At 43.8% G+C, this 26,027-nt stretch overlaps 1 protein-coding gene across 7 annotated transcripts in view; it reads right to left on the bottom strand.

Moving 5' to 3' along the window:
* Positions 1-26,027, bottom strand: part of GLS (glutaminase) — a 368,780-nt gene that overhangs the window by 342,739 nt on the left and 14 nt on the right. For all 7 annotated transcript variants that reach the window (XM_075180013.1, XM_075180012.1, XM_075180008.1 and 4 more), the window contains exon 1: positions 25,926-26,027. This exon is cut by the window's right edge and continues 14 nt beyond it. In XM_075180013.1, the coding sequence (XP_075036114.1) occupies positions 25,926-25,996 (71 nt within the window). In that variant the 5' untranslated portion in view covers positions 25,997-26,027. The remainder of the gene's footprint in view (positions 1-25,925) is intronic.

The following is a 26,027-nucleotide window of genomic DNA, read 5'->3' as shown; positions in this document are numbered from 1 at the left end:
TCCAGACAAGCAGCAGCTGATCTAAAGACACCAGAAGCCACAAGCCGTGAAAGTGACGAGAACAGGTAGGAGAAAGCAGGGCAGTCTGCCAACTATCCTGAATCTGGTGGGATTTATATTATGAGGAGGTCTGACTTGTTTAAATGTTGCACTATGGGATTCATGCAGAAGACTGACATATTAACATGATTATTGCATTCCAGTGCTTTTTCATGTTTCTGTAGGTAGAGGGCTGCAGTCAGTAACTGTAGTGGCAGACGGTCTGTGACGTGGTAGTGATAGGAGACTGCTGTTTTTTTTTTATTACTGGGCTTGCTAACCATGAACTGCAGTTTCTTGACATATTAATTATGATTAATACCTAAGTTTAGTTAAAGATAAAGTACAATTTGTGTGAATTGAAAGGTAAGCAGTGGTGGAAGTGGGGTGTATATGGTAGTAGGCCATACCGCTACTTCTCGTACTGCCTTCATTGTAAAATAATAAAATTCCATTCACTTGTTTACATTCTCATTACATTTTTCATACCGCCACTTCAAAACTTCCACTTCGACCACTGAGCTTAATATTCATCGTATGGAGTATATGACCAGCATAATTCAAAATTCTGCTAGATCCTTTCACAAAATATTGGGTCCATGGTCATTATTCTTTAACTGCTGGGACCACAGTGTGATGCAGTGTAATGATAAAGGAGGGCACAGTGTGATGAGAGGGACAATAATGAGGGGCCGCATGGTGATGCAGGAGGAGCAGCGTGATGTGCCGCGGGGGGGGGGGGGGGGGGGGGCAAACCAATATCTTGCCTAGGGCACCATGAGGTCTAAATCCGGCTCTGGGTAGGAATCTGCAACCCCAGTTACATTATTCCAGTATGCAAGCCAATTGAACAGAACAATTAGCAGCCCCTGTTGGAGCAGGTAACAGGTTAGCCTCTTAGATCTGGATGGAGACGACCAGGACCCCTTGCAGGGACTTCTTAAACAGTACATCTTTGCCAGGGTTGAAAGCCCACCACACAAGGTTAATTGAAGTTTATACAAGATATTATTGGTTCAAACATCATTAGGAGTAGGAGAAAGGAGTATGAAGATGTCATCCCTACGTGGGTTTCCCCCCCCCCTACTGTTTTTCTAGGAGTCTGACACATTTCCAGGGAGAAAAATAGTTGCTCAAACCAGTTTCTGATTGACATAATCCTGGTTAAGAGAGCATCCGAGTTTTAACACCTTTAATGCTTTTGTCAAGTGGATATAGATGTTCCAGGCTTCCTGTTGGTAAGAGGGGAGTGGTGTCGTCATCAGTACACAGTACATCCACCATGTTGTAATCAGATATGATGTTCAGATGAATACATAAAGCCCACTTGGCTTTATTTAAGAATAGTGTGGGCAAACTTAAATACATCTTGATAGGGGGCGTGGCTTGGCGGCCATTTGAGCTGGACGTGGTTGGAGTGAGCTCCTGCCTGGATAGGAAATTTATCCCCTAAATTCCCGCGTGGAAGTGTGCCCAACATACACAATTGGGCAGCAATACATCGCGGATCACCCAAGGTGATTTTTGAGCCCTCAAACACCCGTGGCTCAGTTATATTTCGGTGAGCCTAAATATCCCCGTGGCCACTGTGGACTTCCCGCTTCATCCCCGCCTCTATCTTAAGACTGAACAACACCACCAGCGGTCAGCATATATCCCGGTCAGGGTCTCACCTGTCTGACGGGCAGCGAACGGCTCAGAACTGCCGGGGTGTCGGGCGGTGCCCTCCTCGTGGGGATAGTTCAGCCGGCGCGACAGCCTGTCATCCCGCGTGCAGGCTTGTACAGAGGAGAGGTTGTGAGTGGGGGAGGTGGCGCCGCCGGGAACTTCATTGTTTGTTAATGGTCTGGATCCAAAGAAGCTACACCAGGCTCCTTCATGCAGGCACTCAACCACCCACTGCAACATAAGATAGAACCCATTGCTGATCCTACCCTGGTCCCGCTGGCGTTGTGAGGGTACCAAATAAGATATAAATTATATGTCTGTCTGAGATTCCTTGCTGAGAGAAGTTGATTCGCTACAATTAGCAGGGCTGTAATACAGAACTCTTACAGAAAGAAATAATTACCTGCTAAATAACAGGTCTTATCCAGTGGAGGTATTTCTCTTCAGTTTTTGTGTGCAACAGATCTGGATTGAGTCTTCCTAGTATAACAATACTGACATCTGGTGGCAGATCCTTGTTACTACAATACCCAATCTAAGTTTACAAAGCCCACAAAGATATAAATTCTTCAAGTTGTTCAAGGGAAGCACTGGACACAATGTAATATTACCTCAAACAGACCACGAACCACGTCCCGCGGGATGGCTGCCTAGACAAATCATGAGGAGAGGTAGATAGCAGCAGTCTTATCTCAACATTATGTACTACCTGCAATGATTATTATATTTTGAACAACAAGTTGCTAAACATACTTAGGATCGTCTTGATGGGCAAAGACCGTAAAAACTCAGCTAAGAAAAATCAAAGAAAACCCCAAGAGACCCCTCAGCGTTCTGATCTTCGCTCATACTTAAAAACCCCTGTAGACACAGAACCAAAAATTGCATCCCCCCCCCCCCCCCCCGTTGCCTCAGAATCCACATCACCGGGCCTACGCCACAATGAAACACGAAATCAGAAGGGGACTGTGATAACAGAGCAACCCGATTTATCGCAAGTGCTACAAATGCTTAAGTCTCTCCCAACTAAGCAGGAGCTGCCTTCAAAAAAAGATTTTGAAGCGCTAGAAGCAAAATTGCAAGAGATTGTCCATCAAGAAGTGGTCACACTGCAAGCAGATATCGCACACCTCGGACATCGATTGGTAGCCCTTGTGGAACACAAAGATAAAGGGGATGAACGTGTTACAGCTCTAGAAAAGACAGTGGCGGAACAGGCGAAGGCCTTGCAGGGATTCCAGCAAAAGATGGATGATTTAGATAATCGGGGTCGCTGTAATAACTTACGGATACGGGGCTTGCCTGAAGATATCCCCCCACAGGGACTGATTGATGCTTTGACAAAAATCTTTAACGAGGTCCTGAAGTTACCGTCAGACAATATAATAGTATTTAAAAGGGCACATAGAGCATTACGCCCAAGGGGGGCCCCAACGGAAAGGCCTAGAGATGTCATATGCCGTCTCCACTATTACACACAGAAAGATGATATCGTCCGCAAGATAAGGGGTCTCCAAGGATTGGAGTTCAACGGTCAGGAAATACACATATTCCAAGACCTATCCTCGCAGACTTTACAATTTCGGAGACTGCTTAAACAACTTACAGAGGAACTCCGGAACAAAGCGATTAGGTACAGATGGGGCTTCCCGCTCCAGCTGCAAGTTACACATGAGGGGAAATCGGCAGTTCTCAGGATTCCACCAGACTTGCCAGACTTCTGTGCCACCTTGAACATTCCTCTAAACACTCTGGCGGAATGACAGGAGTCACATCAACGTTTGTATCCAGTAACGGAGCCTCAACACGATGATAGGTTCCATTTTCCAAACAGATCTAAACGGTCACCCCAAAAGCGACTGAACCAGCAGACACAAGGGAACACTTGAAAGCGCACAAGTGGATGCGATCATTCACGCCTTAGAAGAGAACCTCTTATAAGACCCAATCAGGGATCTGCTTCTGTGAACAGCTTTCCCTGGGCGAGAGTATTCCTTTCTTCCTTTGTTTGCTTCCTTCATTTCCTTCATCTCTGGTGTGCTGTCCACAAACGCTAGTGTCCATTATGGACATGTTTAGCCCATCAATACTTTTCTAAAGTTGTCTAAAGTTTTCTAAAGCTTTCCAAGGTTACAGTTTATAATGTTTTCTAATATTATAATGTTAAATTATTTTTGACTAACCGTGCGTTAATACATAGTTGTTTGTTGTTTTTTTTACATAAGTTGAATATGTTAGTACATATACGTAACAGAGTTCCTACGCCTCTCTGGAAGATAGGGGCCTGGGCTGAGGATACCCGGGCCACTGCGGAAGGTGGGGTGTGGGACATATACCTATGCTTGTATGACTGTTGCTGTTTATTGCCATCCTCAGGGCCCCAAGACCGAGTGCTTTATTTCGGACCATGTTTGGACCACGGTCCTATATGGTTTTCCGGAACGGTCTTATAAAACTGCCAACGATTCATAGTTCGTTATTGACACAAATATTTCAGTTTAAGCATTTATGGCTCCCTAACCCTCTCTCCTCTCCCTTCATCCCTACTTTCTTCAACCCTCCCCAACTACAATCCACTTATGGGTTCATACACCTTTTCTCCCTGTGGCGGCACACATGTAAATACCTAGAATTACTTGGTAATGGTGGGTAGACTCAAATGCGTTACCCTTAATGTTAAGGGTCTAAATGTCCCTGAAAAGCGGTCCCGTTTATTGCGTGGCCTGTTGGCTGAGAAAATTGATGTAGCCCTCCTACAGGAAACTCATTTCAAACAAGGCTTTGTTCCCAGACTGAACAGCCACCAATTCCCACATGTCTTTACGAGTAATAATACGGAAAATAGGTCCTTAGGAGTGGCAATCCTTATGTCCAAACGCTTGCCGGTTCAGGATATAGACACACATATATTACAGGAAGGCAGAGGTTTGGCGGTGACATGCATGATATCCTCCCAAATGTATACCTTTGTTAATATTTATGGTCTGAACTCTAACCAACCTGTATTTCTAGAAAAGCTTCTGGACAAGGTGGAATCGATAAAGAAGGGCATCACCATAATGGGCGGAGATTTCAACTGGGTTCTACATCCCCCGACGGACTCTTCTTCGGGATTCGCTAGGTTGGCCGGTAAGCTATATCGAAGGGTGAGACGTACTATGCACGAACACCAGCTGGTTGACGCGTGGCGCCTTAAACACCCCACAGGACGTGACTACACATTTTTCTCGCACCCACACAATACATATTCGAGACTGGACTATTTCTTTCTTACCCATAACCATTTGCCCCTGATCTCAAAGGTAGCTATAGGACAGATCACATGGTCAGATCACGCACCGGTGTACATGACGCTCTCAATTTCTAAGACAGTTACTAGACCTTTCACGTGGAGGCTAAACGAGCTTCTAATTCAAGAAGCATATAGCAAGACAGTGTTAGAAGAGGCCATCACGGATTATGTCCAGATCAACGACACCCCCAACATTTCGAAGATATCGCTATGGGAAGCCCATAAATGTGTTATACGGGGCAAGCTTATTCAAATGGGTGCGGTTAGAAAGCGAGAAAAAATAGCCCATAGGGACTCGCTCTTAGAAAAAATAAAGGCACTTGAAACACGGCATAAATCAGATCTGGATCCCTCTGTAATGACAGAATTAACAGAAACCAGGAAGGCCTTAAATCAACTAATGTCAGACAAAATTAAATATGACCTCCGTAGATGTCAGAACCAGTTCTATCAGTGGGGAGACAAGCCAGGGAAACTTCTGGCTCGTGTTCTGCGCAAGCAGAGAGCACAACTATATATCCCTCAGATTAAGACAGACGCAGGGTCCACACTAGTTCATACTTCTGATATAGCTGAGGCGTTCCGGGACTACTATACCAAGCTTTATAATTTGTTTGACGCACCTAACACAGCTGGTCACCAGACCAAGCAGGCCCGCATAGCGGAATACCTTGAACGCATAGATTTTCCCACACTAGATGAGGACTCTGTACAACTATTAGAAGAACCCTTCACGATTGAGGAACTGGAGGAGGCGATTAAGACGACGCCATCAGGGAAAAGTCCGGGGCCGGACGGTTTTACCGTTATTTACTACAAAACCTTCAAAACACAGTTAGCTCCCCTCATGCTACAGGCCTTTAACTCTGTCTCTGCCCAGAAACACTTTTGCCCCCAAACACTAGCTGCCCAGATTACTATGTTGCCAAAAGAAGGGAAGGATCCAGCCTCATGTGCTAGTTATAGGCCCATATCTCTACTTAATGGGGATATTAAACTGTACGCTAAACTGATTGCAAACAGATTAAAACCATATTTGACCCAAATCATACACTCCGATCAGGTGGGGTTTGTTCCGGGGAGGGAGGCAAGGGACAATATCACTAAGATAATCAATTTGGTACAATATGCACACACCGCCAATATCCCCACGGTCTTACTATCCACCGACGCCGAAAAGGCTTTTGATAGAGTGGACTGGGAGTTTATGAGGGGAGTCCTCAGACATCTGGGTTTAGGCCCTTTGAGTATGGCCAGAATTGAGGCCTTGTATACGAAACCAACGGCAAGAGTCAGGGTTAACGGGGAATTATCAGAACCCATTGTGATATCCAACGGCACCAGACAGGGATGCCCCTTGTCTCCGTTGATTTTTATCTTGTGCATGGAAGCATTGGCTCGATCCATTCGGGCAAACCCTGATATATCTGGTCTACAGTTGGAAGACAAAAGCTTTAAATTGGCACTTTTCGCGGATGACCTCCTGGCAATCCTCACTAACCCTGTGGTTTCAATTCCAAATCTAGTGTCAGAATTCCAGAAATTTGGCGAGTTGTCTGGCTTTAAAATTAACTACTCAAAATCGGTAGCACTCAACATATCTGCGCCCGAGGCAATAGTTGAAGGCCTGAAGCCAGCATTCTCAATTACATGGCATCCCTCACGACTTAAATACCTGGGGGTGTTTATTAACAAGGACAACACAAAGATTTTTGAAGACAACTTTATTCCCCTCACCAATACAATTGGTAGGGACCTGAGAAACTGGTGCCCAAAAGGCTTTTCCTTGATAGGCAGAGTCAACGTGGTCAAGATGAATGTATTACCATGGATCCTCTACTTGCTCCAAACACTCCCCATACACCTCCCCACCTCTTGGTTCAAGACGCTTCATAAGGCAGTTAGGGATTTTATATGGAATGGGAGACGTCCACGTTTCAAACACGAAATTCTATATATGCGGAAACACGCTGGGGGGCTACAACTCCCCAACTTTGCATTATACTATGATGCGGCCATACTAAACAGGGTGGTGGACTGGACAAGGCAGAGACTGGACAAGCAGTGGGTTTGGATAGAGTTACGTTGTAGGCCAGGCACTTAAGTTCTCAACATGGCTACACTCACTCCCTAAAATCATTCACCCGACCGTTTCACCAACCCTGACTAGATGGGCCAAATTACGGGCGATCCCCCACATTTCATCACGACATTCGCCTTTGACTCCGATATTTGACAATCCAGAATTTCCCCCAGGACTTACAAGACAGACATTTAGATGTTGGACTGGGGCAGGACTCCGCAGGGCGAGCCAGCTGGTGGACGTGTCTGGGGTCTTACCCTTCACCATTCTCCAAGCCAAATGGGAACTACCAAATACGGAGATTTGGCGATATATACAGCTCCGCCATTTCCTGGGATCTTCAGAGGTTAGGAAGACGGTGGGGCGGCCACTTACCCAGTTTGAATCTTTATGTACGACTGCAGTATACCCTAGCCACACATTGTCTCTCATTTACAGTATCCTCATTGAACATGCTTATAATAAGCAACCCACCTTCATCCGAGAATGGGAGAAGGAGCTGGCCTGTTCGATACCTGAGCAAGATTGGAAAAATATCCTCTTACGTACCCAATCAAGCTCGGTCAGTGTGCGGGTGGTGGAACACAATATAAGATTTTGACTAGGTGGTATAGATGCCCCAACTTGCTGGCTAAGATGGTTCCTGGGGCGTCAAACATGTGTTGGCGTTGTATGTCAGCGCCAGGTACTCCGTTGCATATATGGTGGGAATGCACGGCTCTCAGAACTTTCTGGGATGCAGTCCTTTCAATTTCTAAGGAAATAATGGGCTTTGATCCACCTAACTGCCCCAAATACTGGTTATTGAATCATAATAAATTGTCCATCTCTAAATATAAAAAATCTACAATCAAAAATCTTAGTAATGCGGCAATGGCCGTGATCCCAGTACATTGGAGAACACAGAATATCCCCACCGTCAAAGAGTGGTTTGCACGTTTAGAGACATATTGAAAGATGGACGACATACTCTATTTATCAAGGGACAAATATAGGGAGTACTACCATATATGGTTCAAGTGGCTTGAATTTAAGGATTCATCATTGTACTCTCAATGGAATAAGTGAACCCCCTCCTCCTCCACTCCCCTCCCTTTCCCCTCTCTGATCTAACCCCCCTTCCTCGCTTTATCCCTCTTGGACTTTCCCCCATCCTATATGATGTATTAAGGTATGCTAAATGGTACTTGGTTTTATATAACGGTGCATTGGCACATCCTATTCGTACATTTGTATCTTTATATGCAACATTTATAAATGTCTTTAATGCATCGTTCAATACAAAACAGATATGTTTGTTAAAGATGTTTAATTCTTTCTTCAATAAAAAAATATTAAATAAAAAAAAAATACATCTTGATAGGATTTTATACACAGTAGATGCTGCAACAGATGAGATTAATAAATTAAAACAACCCAATATTCAACTAAACAGTGGATGACAAGATGCTTGTATGAGAAGTGTTTAAAATTACATCTTGAAACCTCTGGCTTTCCCCAACCTGCAAATTATATTAAAACTATACATTATTATCACACAACTTCAGGATGGGTACATATGCTGTTATAGAGGAGACAAGGAAACTCGATTATCAGGTGCAAAATCTTTTGTTTCCTCCTCCTCTTTTCACTCTCCTTTTTCATATAAATGCACCAAAAACTTTTATTGCCAAACTTTGAATATAAATGTAATAATGCTTATTAAAATGTGTACAGAGGACCATCCTACTCCATATCTCTTCAACAGATACATATTCTCTTTCTTCCCTGGTCAAAGCCATTGCTCTAGTGCAATGTTTCCTAAACTCAGTCTGAGGACCGAGTTTGGGAAACACTGCTCTAGTGGAATGTGCTCTTATAACCTCATGTATGTCAATTCCTTCTTGAATATATAACTTTATTCATCTAGCAATAAAGGCCATAGCATTTGCCTGACCCTTTTCTTTCACCCAAATTAATAATTGTTTCTTATTCCTAGCTAAACAAATCCATATAGCCCAGACCAGGGGCAAACGCAGGATTTGTAGAGAGGGGTTTCCATGCCACACCACCAGTGGGTGTGGTCAGCATGCTTCAGGGTGTGGCTATAATTTTAGACAGTGCTTGGCTGCTCTCCAACTCTTCCTATCTACATAATATACATGGGCAATGCTACATACACTACTGTTAGGTGCACGCAGCTCTCCCTTTTCAAGCAGAGCCATGTGAAGCGAAACATACCTCTCAACTCTCCCTACAATCAGGACAAAGTCCTGACTGAGTGTGTCAGAACAGTTGACATACTGTCCTGCTCTCTACAACCTGTTCTTGCTGCTTTCAATACTTGTTGGGGAGAGATGGCTGTGAAAAGTGCAGACAGAACTATCTGCACACAATCTGCAAAGTGGCTGGTCCCGAGGCAGGGTCCAGCCACCTCAAGCATACAGTACCCCAGGCTGGGAGGGGGTTTCCAGACACTAGTAAACCCCCCCTCGGTTTGCCTATGCAGACTAAATCTAAGCAATAGAATTCCCGCCACTTTGAGCACTTTGGCTTTGGACACAAATAAGAGAAGTACAATCTCTTGCCTTGCAGGACCACCTTGGGCAAAAAAGGCAGGATTAGTCATAATAATTACTTTATCCTCAAATAGATTAAAAAAAAGGTGATTCTGCTCATAGTGCTTGAAGCTTTGACACTATGCTCTGAAGTGATAATGATGAAGAAGACTATTTTCAGTGTGTTGAATTTAATCTTCTTTGTGGCTTGTATAAATATTCATTCATGTTTAAAAAGAGTTATTGTCACACTAATACAAGTTGTAGGAAATGTTACTCAATAAGATAATAGGTTTAACAAATCCTCTTATCCGTTTGTTTGCAGGTAATACAGTTATAATTTAATCCCAAAATAAACTGAGGTGCTGCCTACCAGCCAAAATACAAACATCCAACAAGAAAACACAGATGTTTGTTAAATATGGCGCACATACAGTTCCAATATTGGAGTTATTAATATTGCATATGAATTCCCATATGAAAATTTTACTTTTATAAAAAAAATTAATTAAAATTATTTTAGAAAAACAGCTAAATAGTAGTGCAATTATGTGAATAAAGCGATTTAAAATTGCTGGGTATGCTTCTCAGTCTCTTTATCAGTCAAGCTCCTTATTGATTAGGATTGGGGAAATGAATTGTGTTATGTTAATTGATCACGCCATTATTTGCTAGGATGTGCCTATACCTTATAATAATACTTTAGTTGTATTAGATGTAAACAACTCAACTTCCGTTTCACTAAAGCATCAAATGCAATTTAGGATATAATAATATCTTCCAAAAATACACATTTCTATTGAACATATAATGTATACAAAGAGTGGTTATTCTTCACCTACTCTTACATTGAGAAATAGCTGTATGTGCATTAACGGTTCTCTGTTTCAACCTTAGTGAAGAGGGTGAATTGCTAACTGCCTATTCGTAAATTAATACTGTGGGTTTGGGCACATAAAAATTACTCATAAATAGTAATACTATTGCATTCCCACTCTATTATCTTTAAGAGGAATGTGACTGGATCACTGATAAATATCTTTTGGTATGAATTTAAAGGAAATAGCGCAGGCCGCTGATTAATATAAATTGCCAATGCACTTATTTTGAATACTGTGTATGTTTTAATATAGGAAAATCTTTAATTTATGAGACCAGGGTAGAAAATGTGTTTTTTTCTGTTTACCCTTGCTAAAGGAAATACCTTATTTCTGATATATATATATATATATATATATATATATATATATATATATATATATCTATATCTATATCTGATACAATGATCCTGTGTTTACCAAGCCTTTGGTGTATTGTGATGTGGGGGAGTGGCTTGTTTGGGGGTGTTTTGTTGTTCTGTGGGAATGGGTATTCGGCGACTGTCTGATGTATTCATACCAGTCAGACCTTTTGACTTGCTAGTGAGTCTCCTGCCTCTGAAATAAGATCCAGGAAATCACAGCAAGGTTTTAAAGAATTTCATAGCGAAGTGTAAATATTAGTGGCTTTGCAATGCATGTAAATCCATGTTTTGGTAAACGGGGTTACATCCTGATTCTAAAAATAGCTGTGTCCAAATCTGTATAAATGCACTGACTTGTACACTGAAATGTATCATTCTGATGTTCCTGACCACTAATACCTTAAATCAGTGGAACTGTCTTTGTCAGGACACTTGAGCTATGAACATCACTCTGCTTCAAAGACCCTGCTTGACAACTTCTTCAATGTTGCTGTAAACCTGTGACCCGCCGATTAGACCCTAAAATCTAATCCGTTCTCTGGCTGTCTGAGGTTTGGACCCAAGCTTTTCCAGTACCACCGCTCTGCCTGCTACCCATGCAGCTCTGGTCAGTGTGATAGACCAGGGAGGATCCATCCACAGCAACCTGGATCCATAGTAAGAGGTCCGGAGTTACCAGCCCAAGTGTACTAGCACAGCAGTGACAGCTACCCAGAAGGAACGTGGTTCTGAGCGCCATAAAGGAGCTCAGTGGTGGCTGCATTGTACGCCCCTCCAAATCGGCAGGAGGGGCGCATTTGGGATAACAAAAGGGAACGGTGTCAAAGTAAGCCCAGCCGATTCCCAGCAACCATAGACAGGGTGGCATAGGCGGTCCATCCTGTCACAGATTTCTGGTGGCAAGCGGTGGGAGAACCGCAGACAGCTTTTTGTGAAGCTATGAGGAGAGCAGAGTTATTCAGGAGAGGAATAACTGCAGCCAGGAGAACGCACAGGATGTCTGACTATACCAATATGTTCAGGGGGGACCTCGAGACTCTGTGCTGTGCCAAGGGAATTGACATCAACCATTTCGCCAAACAGGGCAGAGATGAGAGAGGCGCTGAGGGAATGGCACCGACAGCATGGTACCCCAGACGCCCAGACAGCAGAGAACCCTGATCAACATCCTGCAGAGACCTCTACCCAGCAGACTTCACACGCACAACCAGCCCCTCTATCCTATGATGAGCGCAGGGCTGCCAGGCTAAAGATCCACTTTGCAGCCTTAGGGGACAATGCATCTGCAGCTGAGCGAGCACAGGTCATCGAGGCATGGCGCCAAGAGGGATGGGCATCAGCCATGCAGCATAGGGGTGAGGCGCCCCCTAGAGGATCAGGACTGTTATCTTTATCTTGCCCTAAATTTGAGGACTGTGTTGGGAATATTGATGAGCACCTGCAGGTAATTGAAAAGACCTGCAGGCTACACGCTGTACCCAGATAGGAATGGGTTAAGCATCTGGTGCCCACACTGCAAGGACGTGCAGTGGAGGCTTACCGTGGGGTGCCCACGGAGGACTGTGCGGACTATGATATAATGAAAAGGGCACTTCTTAAACGGTACACTATTACCCCAGAGACCTATCGTTTGAAGTTCCGTGACTTTACAAAGGACTTCCACAGCACTCATGAGGAGTTCGCAAACCTGCTGCGGGAGTTTACAAGGAAGTGGGTGCACGGGGCAGGTGCCCAGACCGTGGATGAGGTAATAGACTTAATGTGCCAAGAGCAGTTTCACAGACGGTGCGCACCGGAGGTGACAGAATGGGTGCTGGACATGAAAGCCAGGCACCCTGGAAGCAGCCGCACAGCTGGCGGATCAGTATGTGGCAGTGAGGCCACACTGGCAGAAGCGCCAGGTTAACAGCCAACATCAAAGGACTGTACAAACAGGGGGACTCTCCTCTTCTACTCACCCCCAAAAGCAAGTACCTAACCCTTCGGGTACCATTTGCCAGCCACCGCCCCGTCCTGTCCCTGGGAGTTATCAGAGACCACCGGAGCCCAGACTGGAGAGAAAGTGCTACAGCTGCTGGAAAATCGGTCATTTAAGGATGGACTGTCCCACAGCCCCAGCACCCCAGACTCGTGCCCCTAATCCGAGTCCTGGGTCCTGGGTAACTTGCTTCATTGGTGAAGGTGACTGTTTCCACCCCTGCCAGCCCAATTGAGTGTGGCGTGTCTGAAGGGGACTCAGTGGAGATAGTCACCTGTGTGTTTAAAAGACCCCCTAAAAACTTGTAGAGAAACCTGCAGCTGGTCCTAGTGGGACCCCTGCAGGGTGAAGGACTAAGAGACTCAGGGGCCTCAATTACTGTTGAGTCACCATCTTATTGATCCTGCTGCAGTATTTCAGAATCGCACTGCCAAAGTTACTGTGGCAGATGGACTTGAAAAAGAAGTGCCTGTAGCAAGGGTGTTTCTGGACTTGGGAGATGGCCAGGAGTTGCGAGATGTTGCCGTTATGGATGGCCATCCAACTGATGTGATTTTAGGCAACGATGTTGGGGGTGGAATTGTGACCGCATTTCTCAACACTATCACCCAGGGCCAAGCTGCTAAGCTACAGTCTTCAGGATCTACACCTGCACAGCCTAGCCCAGAGGAAAAGACCATAGCTGCTAAACAACAGTCATCACCTGCAACCACCGCTTCAGCCAGCCCAGAGGAAAAAACCACATCTGCTATTTCTTCAGGAAACAGCCAGCTCTTTGCCTCTGGAAACACTACGTCCCCTAGCAATGCAAAGGATGTTGTCTCTTGCCAACCTGATCTTGTAGGGGTGCCCGGTGATGCTCCTGTCCCTAGCAGTATGCCAGCTCCAGCGGTGAGTACGGATGACCACAGTGACACCACTTTGACTGACCCTAGTCACCCCAGCAAAGACCCCCTGCAGCGCATCTTGACTTAGACGATAGTGAGGGCCGCAGGGAAGAGTTCAGGGCAGCGCAGCTCTCTGATCCCTCACTGGAAGGCATGAGGCGCTAGGCTGGCGGTAGTCTTCCAGCGAGGGAGGTAGGGAGTGTGACTTGGCGTAAAGGGTTGTTGTACCGTGTAGCTAGGAAGGTAGATGGGGATAGACCAGACTGGGAACAAGTTCAACTGGGGGTACCACACAAATTTTGTGTGCAACTAATGGCAGTTGCTTATGAAATCCCTATAGAGGGACACCAGGGCAGAGACCGAACACTGAAGCGGCTGACACAGAATTTTTTCTGGCCTGGAATGTCTGATGACGTCCTGGCGTACTGTAAGTCCTGTGATGTGTGTCAGCATCTTGGGCACCCCAGTGTTCATGCTCCCCTCAGGTCCTTACCGATAATAGGGTAACCTTTTCAGCAAGTGGCTGTGGATATAGTGGGTCCCCTGCCTGTACCCCTGTCTGACACCTACCCCTTGACCTGTACTAATGTTTCTGTAGATGAGTTAGGCAGAGTTCAGGGTTACCTAGAGGACATTTCCAATTTCAGTAAGATTTGGGAAGATAATCTAGAGCAAATAGGGATGGTGTTAGGGAAGATGGGGTGGGCATGTTGGACTGTTAGGGCAGAGAAATGCCAGATGGGGATGTCAGAGGTACAGTACCTGGGTGATCGTGTGTGGGGAGGAACGGTTAGATCAGAACCAGCTAAGGTAGAGACAATCCGAACCTGGCCCTAGCCCACGACCCAGTTACATATAGTAACATTCTTAGCGACTGTAGGGGACTACAGACGTTCGGTCCCAGACTTTAGTACTGCAGCAAAGCCCCTGACAGATCTCACCAAGAATAAACTCCCCAAAATAGTTGACTGGAAACCCGCTTGTGAGCTGGCATTTCAGTCATTAAAGGAAGTTCGTGCTCCAGTATTGTTGGCGCCCAATTATGACAAGGACTTTATTGTGCAAACTGATGTGTCACAGTATGGACTGGGAGCAGTACTTAGCTTGGTGGGGCCTGATGGGCAGGAGCACCCCGTGGCCTATTTGAGCAGAAAACTGCTAAACTGGGAGGTGGGGTATGCCACAATTGAGAAGGAATGTTTGGCCATTATGTGGGCAGTGAAGACACTACAACCTTATTTGTATGGACAACATTTAACTGTGGTGACTGATCATAATCATTTAAAGTGGCTACAACACACCTCAGGCGAAAATGGCCGGTTGTTGCGCTGGAGTCTTGCACTTCAAATTCATGACTTTGACATAATTCACAAGCAAGGAATGGCTCGCAGCAATGTGGATGGACTGTCGCGGCAGGAAGAGCCAGATCCGCTGTATCACCTCCGGTAACCCTAGGATACTGCCAAATCGTTGGACAAGGCACCCTGGTTGCCGCATGGACAAGGGGGGGGGGGGGGGTGTGACTGGATCACTATTAAAAAACTTGGGGTAAAAATTTATTTAAAGCAAATAGCGCAGGGCACTTATTTATGTAATTGCACGTGCACTTATTTTTTGATATTGTGAGATAGGAAATCGTTATTTCTGAGACCAGGGGAAGAAACCTTGCTATAGGATATGCCTATTTCTGATGTATATATCTGATACAATGAGCCTGTGTTTACCAAGTCTTTGGTGTATTGTGATGTGGGGAAGTAGATTGTTTTGGTTTTTTTTGTTGTTCTGTGGAAATGGGTATTCGGCGACTGTCTGAAGTATTCATGCCAGTCAGACCTTTTGACTTGCTAGTGGGTCTCCTGCTTCTGAATTAAGATCCAGGAAATCACAGCAAGGGTATTAAGAATTTCATAGCTAAGTGTAAATATTAGTGGCTTTGCAATGCATGTAAATCTATGTGTAAATAGAGTATATCCTGATGCTAAAAATAGCATGTGTCTGAAAAGTATAAATGCACTGACTTGTACACTGAAATGTATCATTCTGATGTTCCATCTGGCATGACCACTGATACGTTAAATAAGTTGGACTGTCCTTATCAGGACTCTTTAGCAATAAACATCACTCTGCTTTAAAGACCTGCTTGACAACTTCTTCAATATTGCTGTAAATCCTGTCACCTGCCGATTAGACCCTAAATCTAATCCGTTCTCCTTCTGATTCTGAGGTTTGGACCCAAGCTTCTCCAGTACCACCGCTCTGCTTGCCACCTGCAGCTCTGGTCAGTGTGATAGGCCAGGGAGGATCCATCCACAGCAACCCGGATCCATAGTAAGAGGTCCGGAGTTACCAGGCCAAGTGTACCAGCACTAGAGTACACTAGCAGTGACAGTTACCCAGAAGGAACGTGGTTCTAAGCGAGGAGTTCAGTGGTGGCAGCAGGCCCCTCCAACTGCGGCAGGAAGGGCGTATTCGAAATAATGAAAGGGAACGGTGGCAAAGTAAGCTCAGCCAGTTCCCAGCAACAAACAAACAACAAACAGGGTGGCCTAGGCGGTCCATCCTATCACACACGTGAAGCAGGGAACATTGCCCTGCTGTATCTGATCTGAAGGACGATGGAGAGAAAACCTCTGGGTCCAGAGTAACCCCAGAGGCAAAAATGGTACTGCAGGTCCTGAAATGGGTGCTATTGAGGAGATCGCAGCAGGGGTTAAACTACAAGACTCTGAGGATGTGCCAGAGGAGGTGTACCTATTGGATCAAATTAGTCAACTGGAGTTCTTGGTGGTCAAGCTGCGTCGACAAATTAGCCTAAAAAGGAAGAAACGTAATAACGCATATAGTTCTGATGGTGCAGTTTATTCTCGTGAGATTGTGGAAATGTTGTCAGTGTTGACTGAGAAGATTAGCTTAATTAACTCTCTGAAAGATCGCCTGAATCAGGAAAGACAAATGGACACTGGTCAGCACTTAACAAACTCTGAGCCGTTGCCTGTGCCAATGTGCCCGCACCTGTCACAGACAGTCTGCTGTCTAACCCTGTGTGATTCTATCAAATCCCTGGAAGGTAAGCTGCCAGTGATGGGGCCACGAGCGTCTGGTAAGGGGCGGGGGGGGGTCACGGGTCCGGCGGCAGTGTGTGCTTTGGGGCCGGCGTCCTCTTACCCGGCCTTGATTGCGGCAGCGGATGTCAGTGGTACCCTGAGGGGGGAAGTGGTAGCCGGCGCGGTACTTCTGGTTTGTGCGGTCATAACGGAGGGAAAAGCAAATCAGTCTAATGCTTCAGGACTGAGTGTCATGGCAAGTGGCAGTGTAGAAGATGGCACTGGTAACTCAGCAATGGTTAAAGTTAACCCTTTAAGTGTGAATGACTTGTCTAAAAAAAATACTATGTGTGTTTCTGATACTGCCTCTGTAAATGCTACCTCTAATGGCAAATCTGAATTAGATAGGAGTACATTGTCTCCTATGCAGACTATGATAGTGTAATTAATTTTTGGCCCTCTGAAAATGTCGGAAGGTACTAGGGTCGCACTAAATGCCATAGAAATTGCAGTGAAAACAAAGCCTTGCATGCTTACGCAGGTAAAAGGGGTTAATAATCTGAAAGTGATAAAGAATGATGTGCAGAGTAGCTCTTGCCCTGGTGATGGTCCTTCTGCTACTGGGTCTGGTCAGGTTTCCACAGCTTCCTCAACAGTGGTGTATAACGTGGCAGCATCTGTACCCGGCATTATGTCCTATGTGAATGTTTTATCAGGCAAATCAAAAGATAGGGTGCATAACCCCCAACCCCAGGCTCAGTCATCTGGCCAACCCTTTAAATGAAGGAATGTAGTGCAATTAAGGTATATGGGGAAGGAATCCCCCCCCCCCCAAGTAGACCAGATTTTCTAAACGTAGTGTTTTTGTCTTTTGGCTTTAGGGCTACTGATTTCTTTGCCTGCATTCATCCGGTTAATTCTCCGGAATATGACTTGAGCTTTATGTAATATCAAAATTTTGGATGAAGTGGGCAAGTCTTAAAGGTATAGCAGCTTGGTTGAATTTTTTGTGCCATCCCTGTTACCAGTCAAGAGAGGGTTAAAATAACTTTGCTTGTTTGTAATGAGTTCATCCCAGTTGTGGATTTAACTTACTTGCTAAGACGCTATGCAGGCATAGTATCTCCTTTGGAGAAAGTCCCGGACCCCAGCACTCATGTCTGAGATGGCAAAAAGTCAGCCGTTGTAAAACTGCGATGCACGGGGGCTGGTATGGGGAAAACTCCATCGGCGGACTTTATTGCCCGCGACCGTATTCAGGTGTTCTACTCGGGCCAGCCAAGGATGTGCCATCGTTGTTGCGACTTCCTTCACCTCAGCATAATTTGCCCCACCATCAAGTGTCGGCATTGTTGGGGTCTGGCACATGAGGCCAAAACATGTTCCATCATAAAATGTAATCTATGCGGGCTAGATGGCCACCCTTCTAGTAGATGTCCACAAGCTTCCCATAACAGTCAAAACATCCCGAACAGTGTATTGGCCCAGGTTACAGAGCAAAGGGAAGTAGAAAACAGGACACCCATACCCCCCTCCATCCCTTCCCCTCATCCTTCTCTTCCTTTGGTGTTCAGATTAGCTAAGGGTTCAGCTCAGGCTGACTCCCTGGTTAAAGCCTCATCAAGTCAGGTGGACGATGGGCAATTTAGGGTTCAGAAGAAAAAAGGGAAGAGGAGTGGTACAGGAAAGGGTAAAAGTGAGGAGATGATCCTGGTGAACCAGTTTTTAGTACTGCAGAGTAATGGGGAGTTAGAAGGAAATGTGGTGAGGGATGGTACAGGTGACCTGACTTTTTAACCTAAAATGATAAGACAAAAGAAGAAATCAAAAACTTCAGTCCCTTGCGAACCCAGTGTAGAATTAAAAAAAACTAGGGACAAGAAATGTGGAGAATTAGTAGGTAAGGCAACAGGAATGTACTTTTTAAAGACAACGGTGAATTCCAATACCAACCCCTTATATATATAGAGGAGCTGCCCCCTTCCCTCCCTGCCCCCCTTTGTTCTAAACTCCCTTTTTCCCCTGTCCCACATTCCTCCTATAATACATGCCCTTTGGTTGTGCCTACTTCTGCACGAGATCCCCCTTGACCCCCTGGTTACTGACTACTTGGTCCCTCCGGTTCAGGTTCCCCTGAACTCTTTAGCTATTGACCTAGATACACCCCAAATATTTGGTAAGGCGATAGTTACACTTGGTTTGGTTACGGTTGAGAGTGTTGGGCCACAAGTGGGTGCTAGCTCAGATTATGAGGAGGTCCACCTGTCTGATGGCGAGGCAATTCCTGTAGATGTCAGTGTGAAAAGTTGGGGTTCTTCAGAGATGACTCCACCAGACAAGGGAAGAAGAAGTAATTTTGGGTCCTACTTCTATAACGCTGTAAGGATGGCTTCCCAACCTATAAAAATTGCCACCATTAAGGTGGCATCCATTCTGTCAGATCATGCTCGTTACATGGAATTTGATTTTATCAGCACAGTCGAGGCTGATGTTTTATTTTTGCAGGAGACCTGAATACGCCGGCTTGCCGACCTATATAAAGCCAAAAGGGAGTGGAGGCTTGGGCCCTCATACTGGTCTCTTCCTGCCGAGCCGTACGTTGGGGTGGCGGTCCTTTATTCTGACATGATAACTGTCCAACGAGTTATAGAGTTACAAGTAGGTAGATGTATGGTTTTGGATGTCAATCTGAGAAGACACGACCAGAGATTAATTAATATCTATGGTCCCCAATCTAAGTGGGAAAGGAAGTGTCTTTTCAGGGAGATAAAGCCATATCTGTTTTATGTCCGGCAGATAGTGATAAAGTCACCACCAAAGACTATTATTAGGACCAAAAGACAGGGAAAGTTCAAGGACTTCTCTGGGCTATGATTCCACTTTTCTAGTTAATATGACGAGGCAGGTGAGTCTGGTAGATATACATGTTCAACATTTTCCAGACCTCACGGGTTTCACTTATTATAGGAGGTAGCTGGAGGTCTAGGATAGACTGTTTTTCCCTTGTCAAAGCTTACAGGCGAAACGTACGTCGGGAAGGTGACATCATCTCTGATGTCACACCCGGAAGTAACCACCACCACGGACATATAGTCCTTTTTGGGCTTCCTAGCTTTCCCAGCTTCTGATATTACCTGATAGCAATGCTGTATCTATATCTCTAATACAGGTTTTAACTCATTCATGTAAAGTAATAACTAAGAGAGATCTCATGCATATGAATCCAGCGCATCTTACTAGCAGGGGGTATATTACAACCCACTGAGTGTGCGCTCTGAGATCAGATACACTTAAATAAGATTCTTATGCAGAGCACAATATGAATCCAGCGCATCTTACTAGCAGGGGGTATATTACAACCCACTGAGTGTGCGCTCTGAGATCAGATACACTTAAATAAGATTCTTATGCAGAGCACAATACTCCTGAAAGGCTGTTATATATGATTATTCTATAGTGTGTTACGCATAAATCCTGTATGAATCTATTTGCAGTAGCACACAGACACCACATATTAGGTGAACTATCGAACTGCTACTGTTACTGCTTAGATCTCTATGACACAACATGAATATTAACCTGTTGAGACATTAGTCTATCGCCACATTGTATACTGTGCAGCAGAGCTCCATGCAGCTTTGATAAAGGATTGAGAGATTATCACATGTTTAAATCTCTTATTACTCTCCTTTCAGCTTGCGAATCTATACCAGACCATTATCAGGGACGCTAGGACAGGTGCTCACTATTAATCTGCACCGATGTAGAGCATCTCCATATGTATACCAAATTGGAGAATAATATATATATCTCACTTTATGATCATATAGCTTATTTATAATCTAGGCTACAGTTCATTAGCTCTATTTTTGCCCATTACCCACCACATCTTGATGTACTACTAACCTATCCAGCGGTGGTTACTGAAGGGTTAACTTATTTTAAATCTATTTTTCTATCCTTCTATGTGTTTTTATCTCTATATTTCGCCAAGTATTTACATGTGTTATAATAAAGGCATTTGCCCTGTTACATATGATATACTGACTATTTAAATTTTGGAAACCAGAGTGCCCTTGCTCTTTGAGCTACAACTTTCTCTGCTCCCCTTCCTTTTTTAGACTGTTTTTTTCGTTAAGGAGAGCTCGAAAACTTCGGCTACAGAACTAAAGCCAGTAGAGTTCTCTGACCACATTTATCTTAGCGTATCCTTGAATGCTTCAGAGACTCTTCAAAAAGAGATAGGCCTTTGGACCCTGAACTCTAAGCTCCTAGAGGAAGAGGCGTTAAGACAGTCCTTTAGGGACTTTTTTGAATCCCAAGAGACACTTTTGGAGGAAGGATGGAGTAGGTCAGAGTGGTGGGAGGTATTTAAAAAGAGGACCCAGGGTTTCTTCTGTGACTTGGAAGCTAGAAAAACCACTTGCTAAGAGAAAATACCTATTCGGCATTAAAAAGGAAACTTGGATTCCTGATCTCTGAAAAGGGAGATGGTGGGGAAATCTCCCGGGTGAAGGCTCAGTTGAGAGAGGTGCAATATGACCTTTTTCTTCCTTGATTCCGGAGAGGGATTACAGGAAGAAACACTCGCCGACCCTTACTTGAACTGTTGAAAGTCGGTAGATATGAAAGAGGTGAGGTGTCTGTACGATGCGGAGGATATTCTCAGTGAGAAAAAGGAGTGCACACTTAATGTTGTGCAGTCTTTCTACTCTGATCTCCTGTCTGAAAAATCACTAGACAGAGGAAAGATGGACCATTTCCTGAGGGAGACACCAGGTCTTGAGGATCTGAGCAGTTTGCTTGAGTCTTTGGGCAGCGAGATAAATGGTGGATGAAGTCAGAATGGCCATAGACTAGTTGTCTAAAAATAAGTCTCCAGGCCTGGAGGGCTTAACCTCAGAGTTTTAAAATCTTTGTGGACATTCTGGCTCCACGTCTTATGGAGGTCTTTAATGAGAGCCTGGAGAGAGGTTTATTACCTCCCTCCATGAGGGTCTCCGCACTTCTTTTGCTGTCCAAAGGGAAGAACCAGTCGTGTATCGAGAACTGGCACCCCATAGCCCTTCTCAATACCGACAGAAAGATTTTGGCAAAGGTACTTTTTAATAGACTGATGCGGATCTCCGGTCATATGCTCTCTCCCTGACAGCATTGCACTGTGAAAGGCCGAAGTACCTTCAGTGCTGTCCTAGGGGTTTGGGAGGCCATTGAGCGGTGTCGGGCTGAGAAGTGGGGAAAGTATCTTTTAGCTCTAGATCAGTCGAAGGCCATTGGTAGGGTGGTTTAGGAGTACCTGAGAGCTCTACTTCTGAGGTATGGTCTGCCAGTGCGGGTGGTGAATTGGCTTCGCACTATTTACAAAGAGGCCGACAGCTTCCCTCATGTGAAGTATAAAATGCATTTAAATTCACATTTGGGGAAACATATTGCATCCTGATACTAAAAATAACTCAGATTTCAGGGGGCTGGCTTACTCTATGCAAAGCTATCCCCAAAACTGTATAAAACAGCACTGGTTTGTACTGAAATGTATCATTATTGTTCCATCTGAACTGATCACTGGTACCTTAAACAAGTGTGAGCTGTCCTTGTTAGGACAACTGGAGCTAAATAAACATCACTGCAGCTCTGGCCAGTGTGATAGGCCAGGGGGATCCATCCACAGCAACCCTGATCCATAGGAAGAGGTCAGGCGTATTGTGACAGGATGGACCTCATATGCTACGTCTGTTGTTGCTGGGAATCGTCTGGGCTTACTTTGCCACGTCCCCTTTTGTTATTCCCGATACGCCCCTCCTGCCGCAGTGGGAGGGGCCTGCTGTCACCAATGAGCTCCTTTTAAGGCACTCAGAACCACGTTCCTTCTGGGTAAATGACGCTGCTTGTGTACCTCGTTGCCGATGTACCTGGGCTGGTAACTCCAGCCCTCTTACGATGGATCCAGGTTGCTGTGAATGGATCCCCCCTGGCCTATCACACTAACCAGGGCTGCATGGGTAGCAGGCAGAGCGGTGGTACTGGAAAACCGCAGAGACAGCCAGAGAACGGATTAAATTTAGGGCCTAATCTGCAGGTCACAAGAATACAGCAATATTGAAGATGCTTCCAAGCAGGTCTTTGAAGCAAGATGTTTATTTGCTCACACTGGTTAGAGGTACCAGTGATCAGGTCAGATGTTGAAATCGGAAGATACATTACATGCTCAAACAGCTCACCTTTTATACAGTTTTGACATAACTCCTAGCAGGGGTAAGCCAGCCCTTTCATCATCATCAGCATTTATTTATATAGCGCAAGCAAATTCCAAAGTGCTTTAACCTATCTGGCTCCAACCCTTCTAGAATATTCCCTCAGATCTCAGGATGTAATCTAATTTTGCATCTAACAATTGAACTTCCATATCAACTTGATAGCCATCAGATCTCAGGATGTAATCTAGTTTTGCATCTGACAGAATTTAACTTCCAATTCACCCTGATTTCTTCAGATGTTCTGTCTCCAATGTTTAGAGTTCATGTCTGTCTAACAGAAGCTGCATTCAGATAACGGCCCCCTGTTGTGCATTCAAGTGTTGGTCACTCACATTGAATAGACTTAATTAGCCTTAATGAGGACATCCTCTAGACTACACAACAGACTTACAAATGCTTATCAGAAATCTTACATATACCTCAGTCATAAATGCATTGTCTCTAGCAAGGTTACAAACAAAAGCAAATTCCTTTCCTGGTCAACATATTTCCTATTGAAAAAAGTGCAATACAATATCAAACATAAGTACATTTGCAATTATATAAATAAGCGCCCTGCACTATTTCCTTTAAATAAATTTATACCATAAGTTATTTATACGTGATCCAGTCACAGGTATCAGCCCAGGTGCACCGGTGAGGGGATACACAAGCAGTGACAAATACCCAGAAGGAAAGCGGTTTTGGATACCGTGAAGGAGTCCAGTGGTGGCAGGCTTTGTAAGCCTCTCCTACTGTGGTTAAAGAGCACAATTGGGATAAAAAAAGACAACGGTGGCAAAGTAAGCCCAGCCGGTTTCCAGCAGCAACGGACAGGATGGCATAGGCGGTCCATCCTGTCACAGTGAGAATTGGTTATTTATAACGACTATATGTAGTAAAGTACTGCTGAGATACAGTGGTTATTGGATAAATAATTCTTTAAAGCTTAAGTGTTAGTGTGGTTAAAAGACTGAGTAAGGCAACATTGTTTAAGAAAAATTGTATAAAAGTGCAAGTTTTATAACGAGTGCATCTGAGAACAGAACTAGAGGAAAGCGTCCGCAACGAAGGCGTAAATACAGGTCCTTTTACAAATAGAAAGCTATTTTGTGGAGAAGATTATTATCTGCACAAAAACAAGAATAGACCTACCCTATATATCTCCTTTGTAAATTTCACAATGTTATTTAGGGGTGCTCTTCCAGAGTACATACTTTCTTACAGCAAAAAGAAAAGATTCTGATATGGAGGCACACCTAATGTCCACACTCTTATAATATATTCACCTTTATTAGTATGGATTATAAATTATATTCTAAACCTTATACTCCCAAATGAAATATTGAATTAACAATAATAGAGATGCTGTAAGAAATAGTGTGAATAAAGATTATTTTAGAAAGAATATCACATAGCCTAGGCACCAATTTAGGGTACAAATTAATAATATATCTAGAATAATATAATGTATTAATAATTAATGCATATATCTAAAACAGTAGATTCACCAATATTGTTCTTATTCTATATTTATAGTGTGAAAAAATGCTTATTGATTATTAAAAGAAAGGGGAAATTTTAAGCCACATTAAAAAAGCCCTCTATTTGACACAGATATAGCCACATTATTTTCTATTATGTATAACTTCTGCTCAAAAGTCCTGTAAATCAGATTCAACCATGTGGGCAATCAGCATAATAGCTTGATTATATGTTCCTCAAAAATTTTAGGGAAATAAACATATAATCAAATTGCTCCACTACTTGAAGTGGTGTGGCTAGTTACTCAATTAGTGTTATGCCTGTCAGTCACTAGTAATCAATAAAATTTAAAAGTATTACATTGTTGCAGCAATAGTGCCATGTCCCATTAATTGTGTACAGACCTAAAGTGGATCACCACACATACTAATAGCAGGCCTCCAGGCGTTTCAGTAATATTTTAGTTTTCCCACTCATGCAAAGCAAGAACTAAAAAATAAACTATAATTAGGCGCTGAAGTACGTCACACTACGTTCTCTGAACTAACAGCGTGGGTTTTCAACTACTGATTGAGATTCATGTCAACTTATAGCCAATTAGCAAATAAAAAAGAAAAGAAAGTATACACCCTATTTTGCACAGCTCTACCACTAAATTTGTAGTTGAGACTCTATTCTCTTAATTCCCTTACATAAATGACTGCATTTTAACTTTTATAGGGATTTCTACATAAATACAGATATGTAAACATAAAATACACAAAAAAACAAAAACAAAATCATTCATTTGATACACATTTTCTGGACTGAAACACTTGCACACTGACACACAATTGCTAAAGATATATACCACCTGTCAGTTCTTTACTTTACTTATATATTTTACACATCTTGTTAATCCAAATTATTTAGATCAGTGATGGGCAACCTGATACACTTTTGGGGCCATATACACAGGCCCTCTATTCTTCAAAAGGACCGCACTTTACAATTAAACTCAATAGTAAGTTAAAACTATACATTTAAATTAACAAGAGTCACCAATCTGTAATATCATATAACCAGGAATTTTCCTGTAAGATGAACAAGTGTTACAAGTTGTAACAAACAAATCTGTCAATAAAGCAGGAAAGACATGGGGCCACTGTTCAAGGCACGGAGGGCTGCCTGCTACCTCTCAATGGTTTAGAATTCCCTAAGTACTTCACTGTAGGTTGTAAGTTTATTAATTTTATAAAAATTGTTTTGCAAAGTGAGGACCCACAAAAAACAAAATGGGAACTCATTTTATCAGTCACAATTTTGCAAGAAACCCTGCATTTTAAGTAATCCCCATTAGAAAATCATACTTAGTGTTGTGGAGCTGAACATGTAACCTAGATTTCTAATATTTCCCTCACAAAAGAATGCATTTGAAAACAAAAGATAATATTTACTTTTTAAACAGATCTTTGTCCAGCATCACTCCATCAGATGTAGTTTGAAGAGACAGCCTTAGCATGTCCATGCATTCTTTCAGCCTGGGATCAGAAGTGCGC

This window comes from Mixophyes fleayi, chromosome 7 (assembly GCF_038048845.1).
Source record: "Mixophyes fleayi isolate aMixFle1 chromosome 7, aMixFle1.hap1, whole genome shotgun sequence".
NCBI classification, from domain to species: Eukaryota; Metazoa; Chordata; class Amphibia; order Anura; family Limnodynastidae; genus Mixophyes; species Mixophyes fleayi.
The sequence above is the reverse complement of the archived record's forward strand: the minus strand, read 5'-3'. Positions and strand labels throughout refer to the sequence as shown.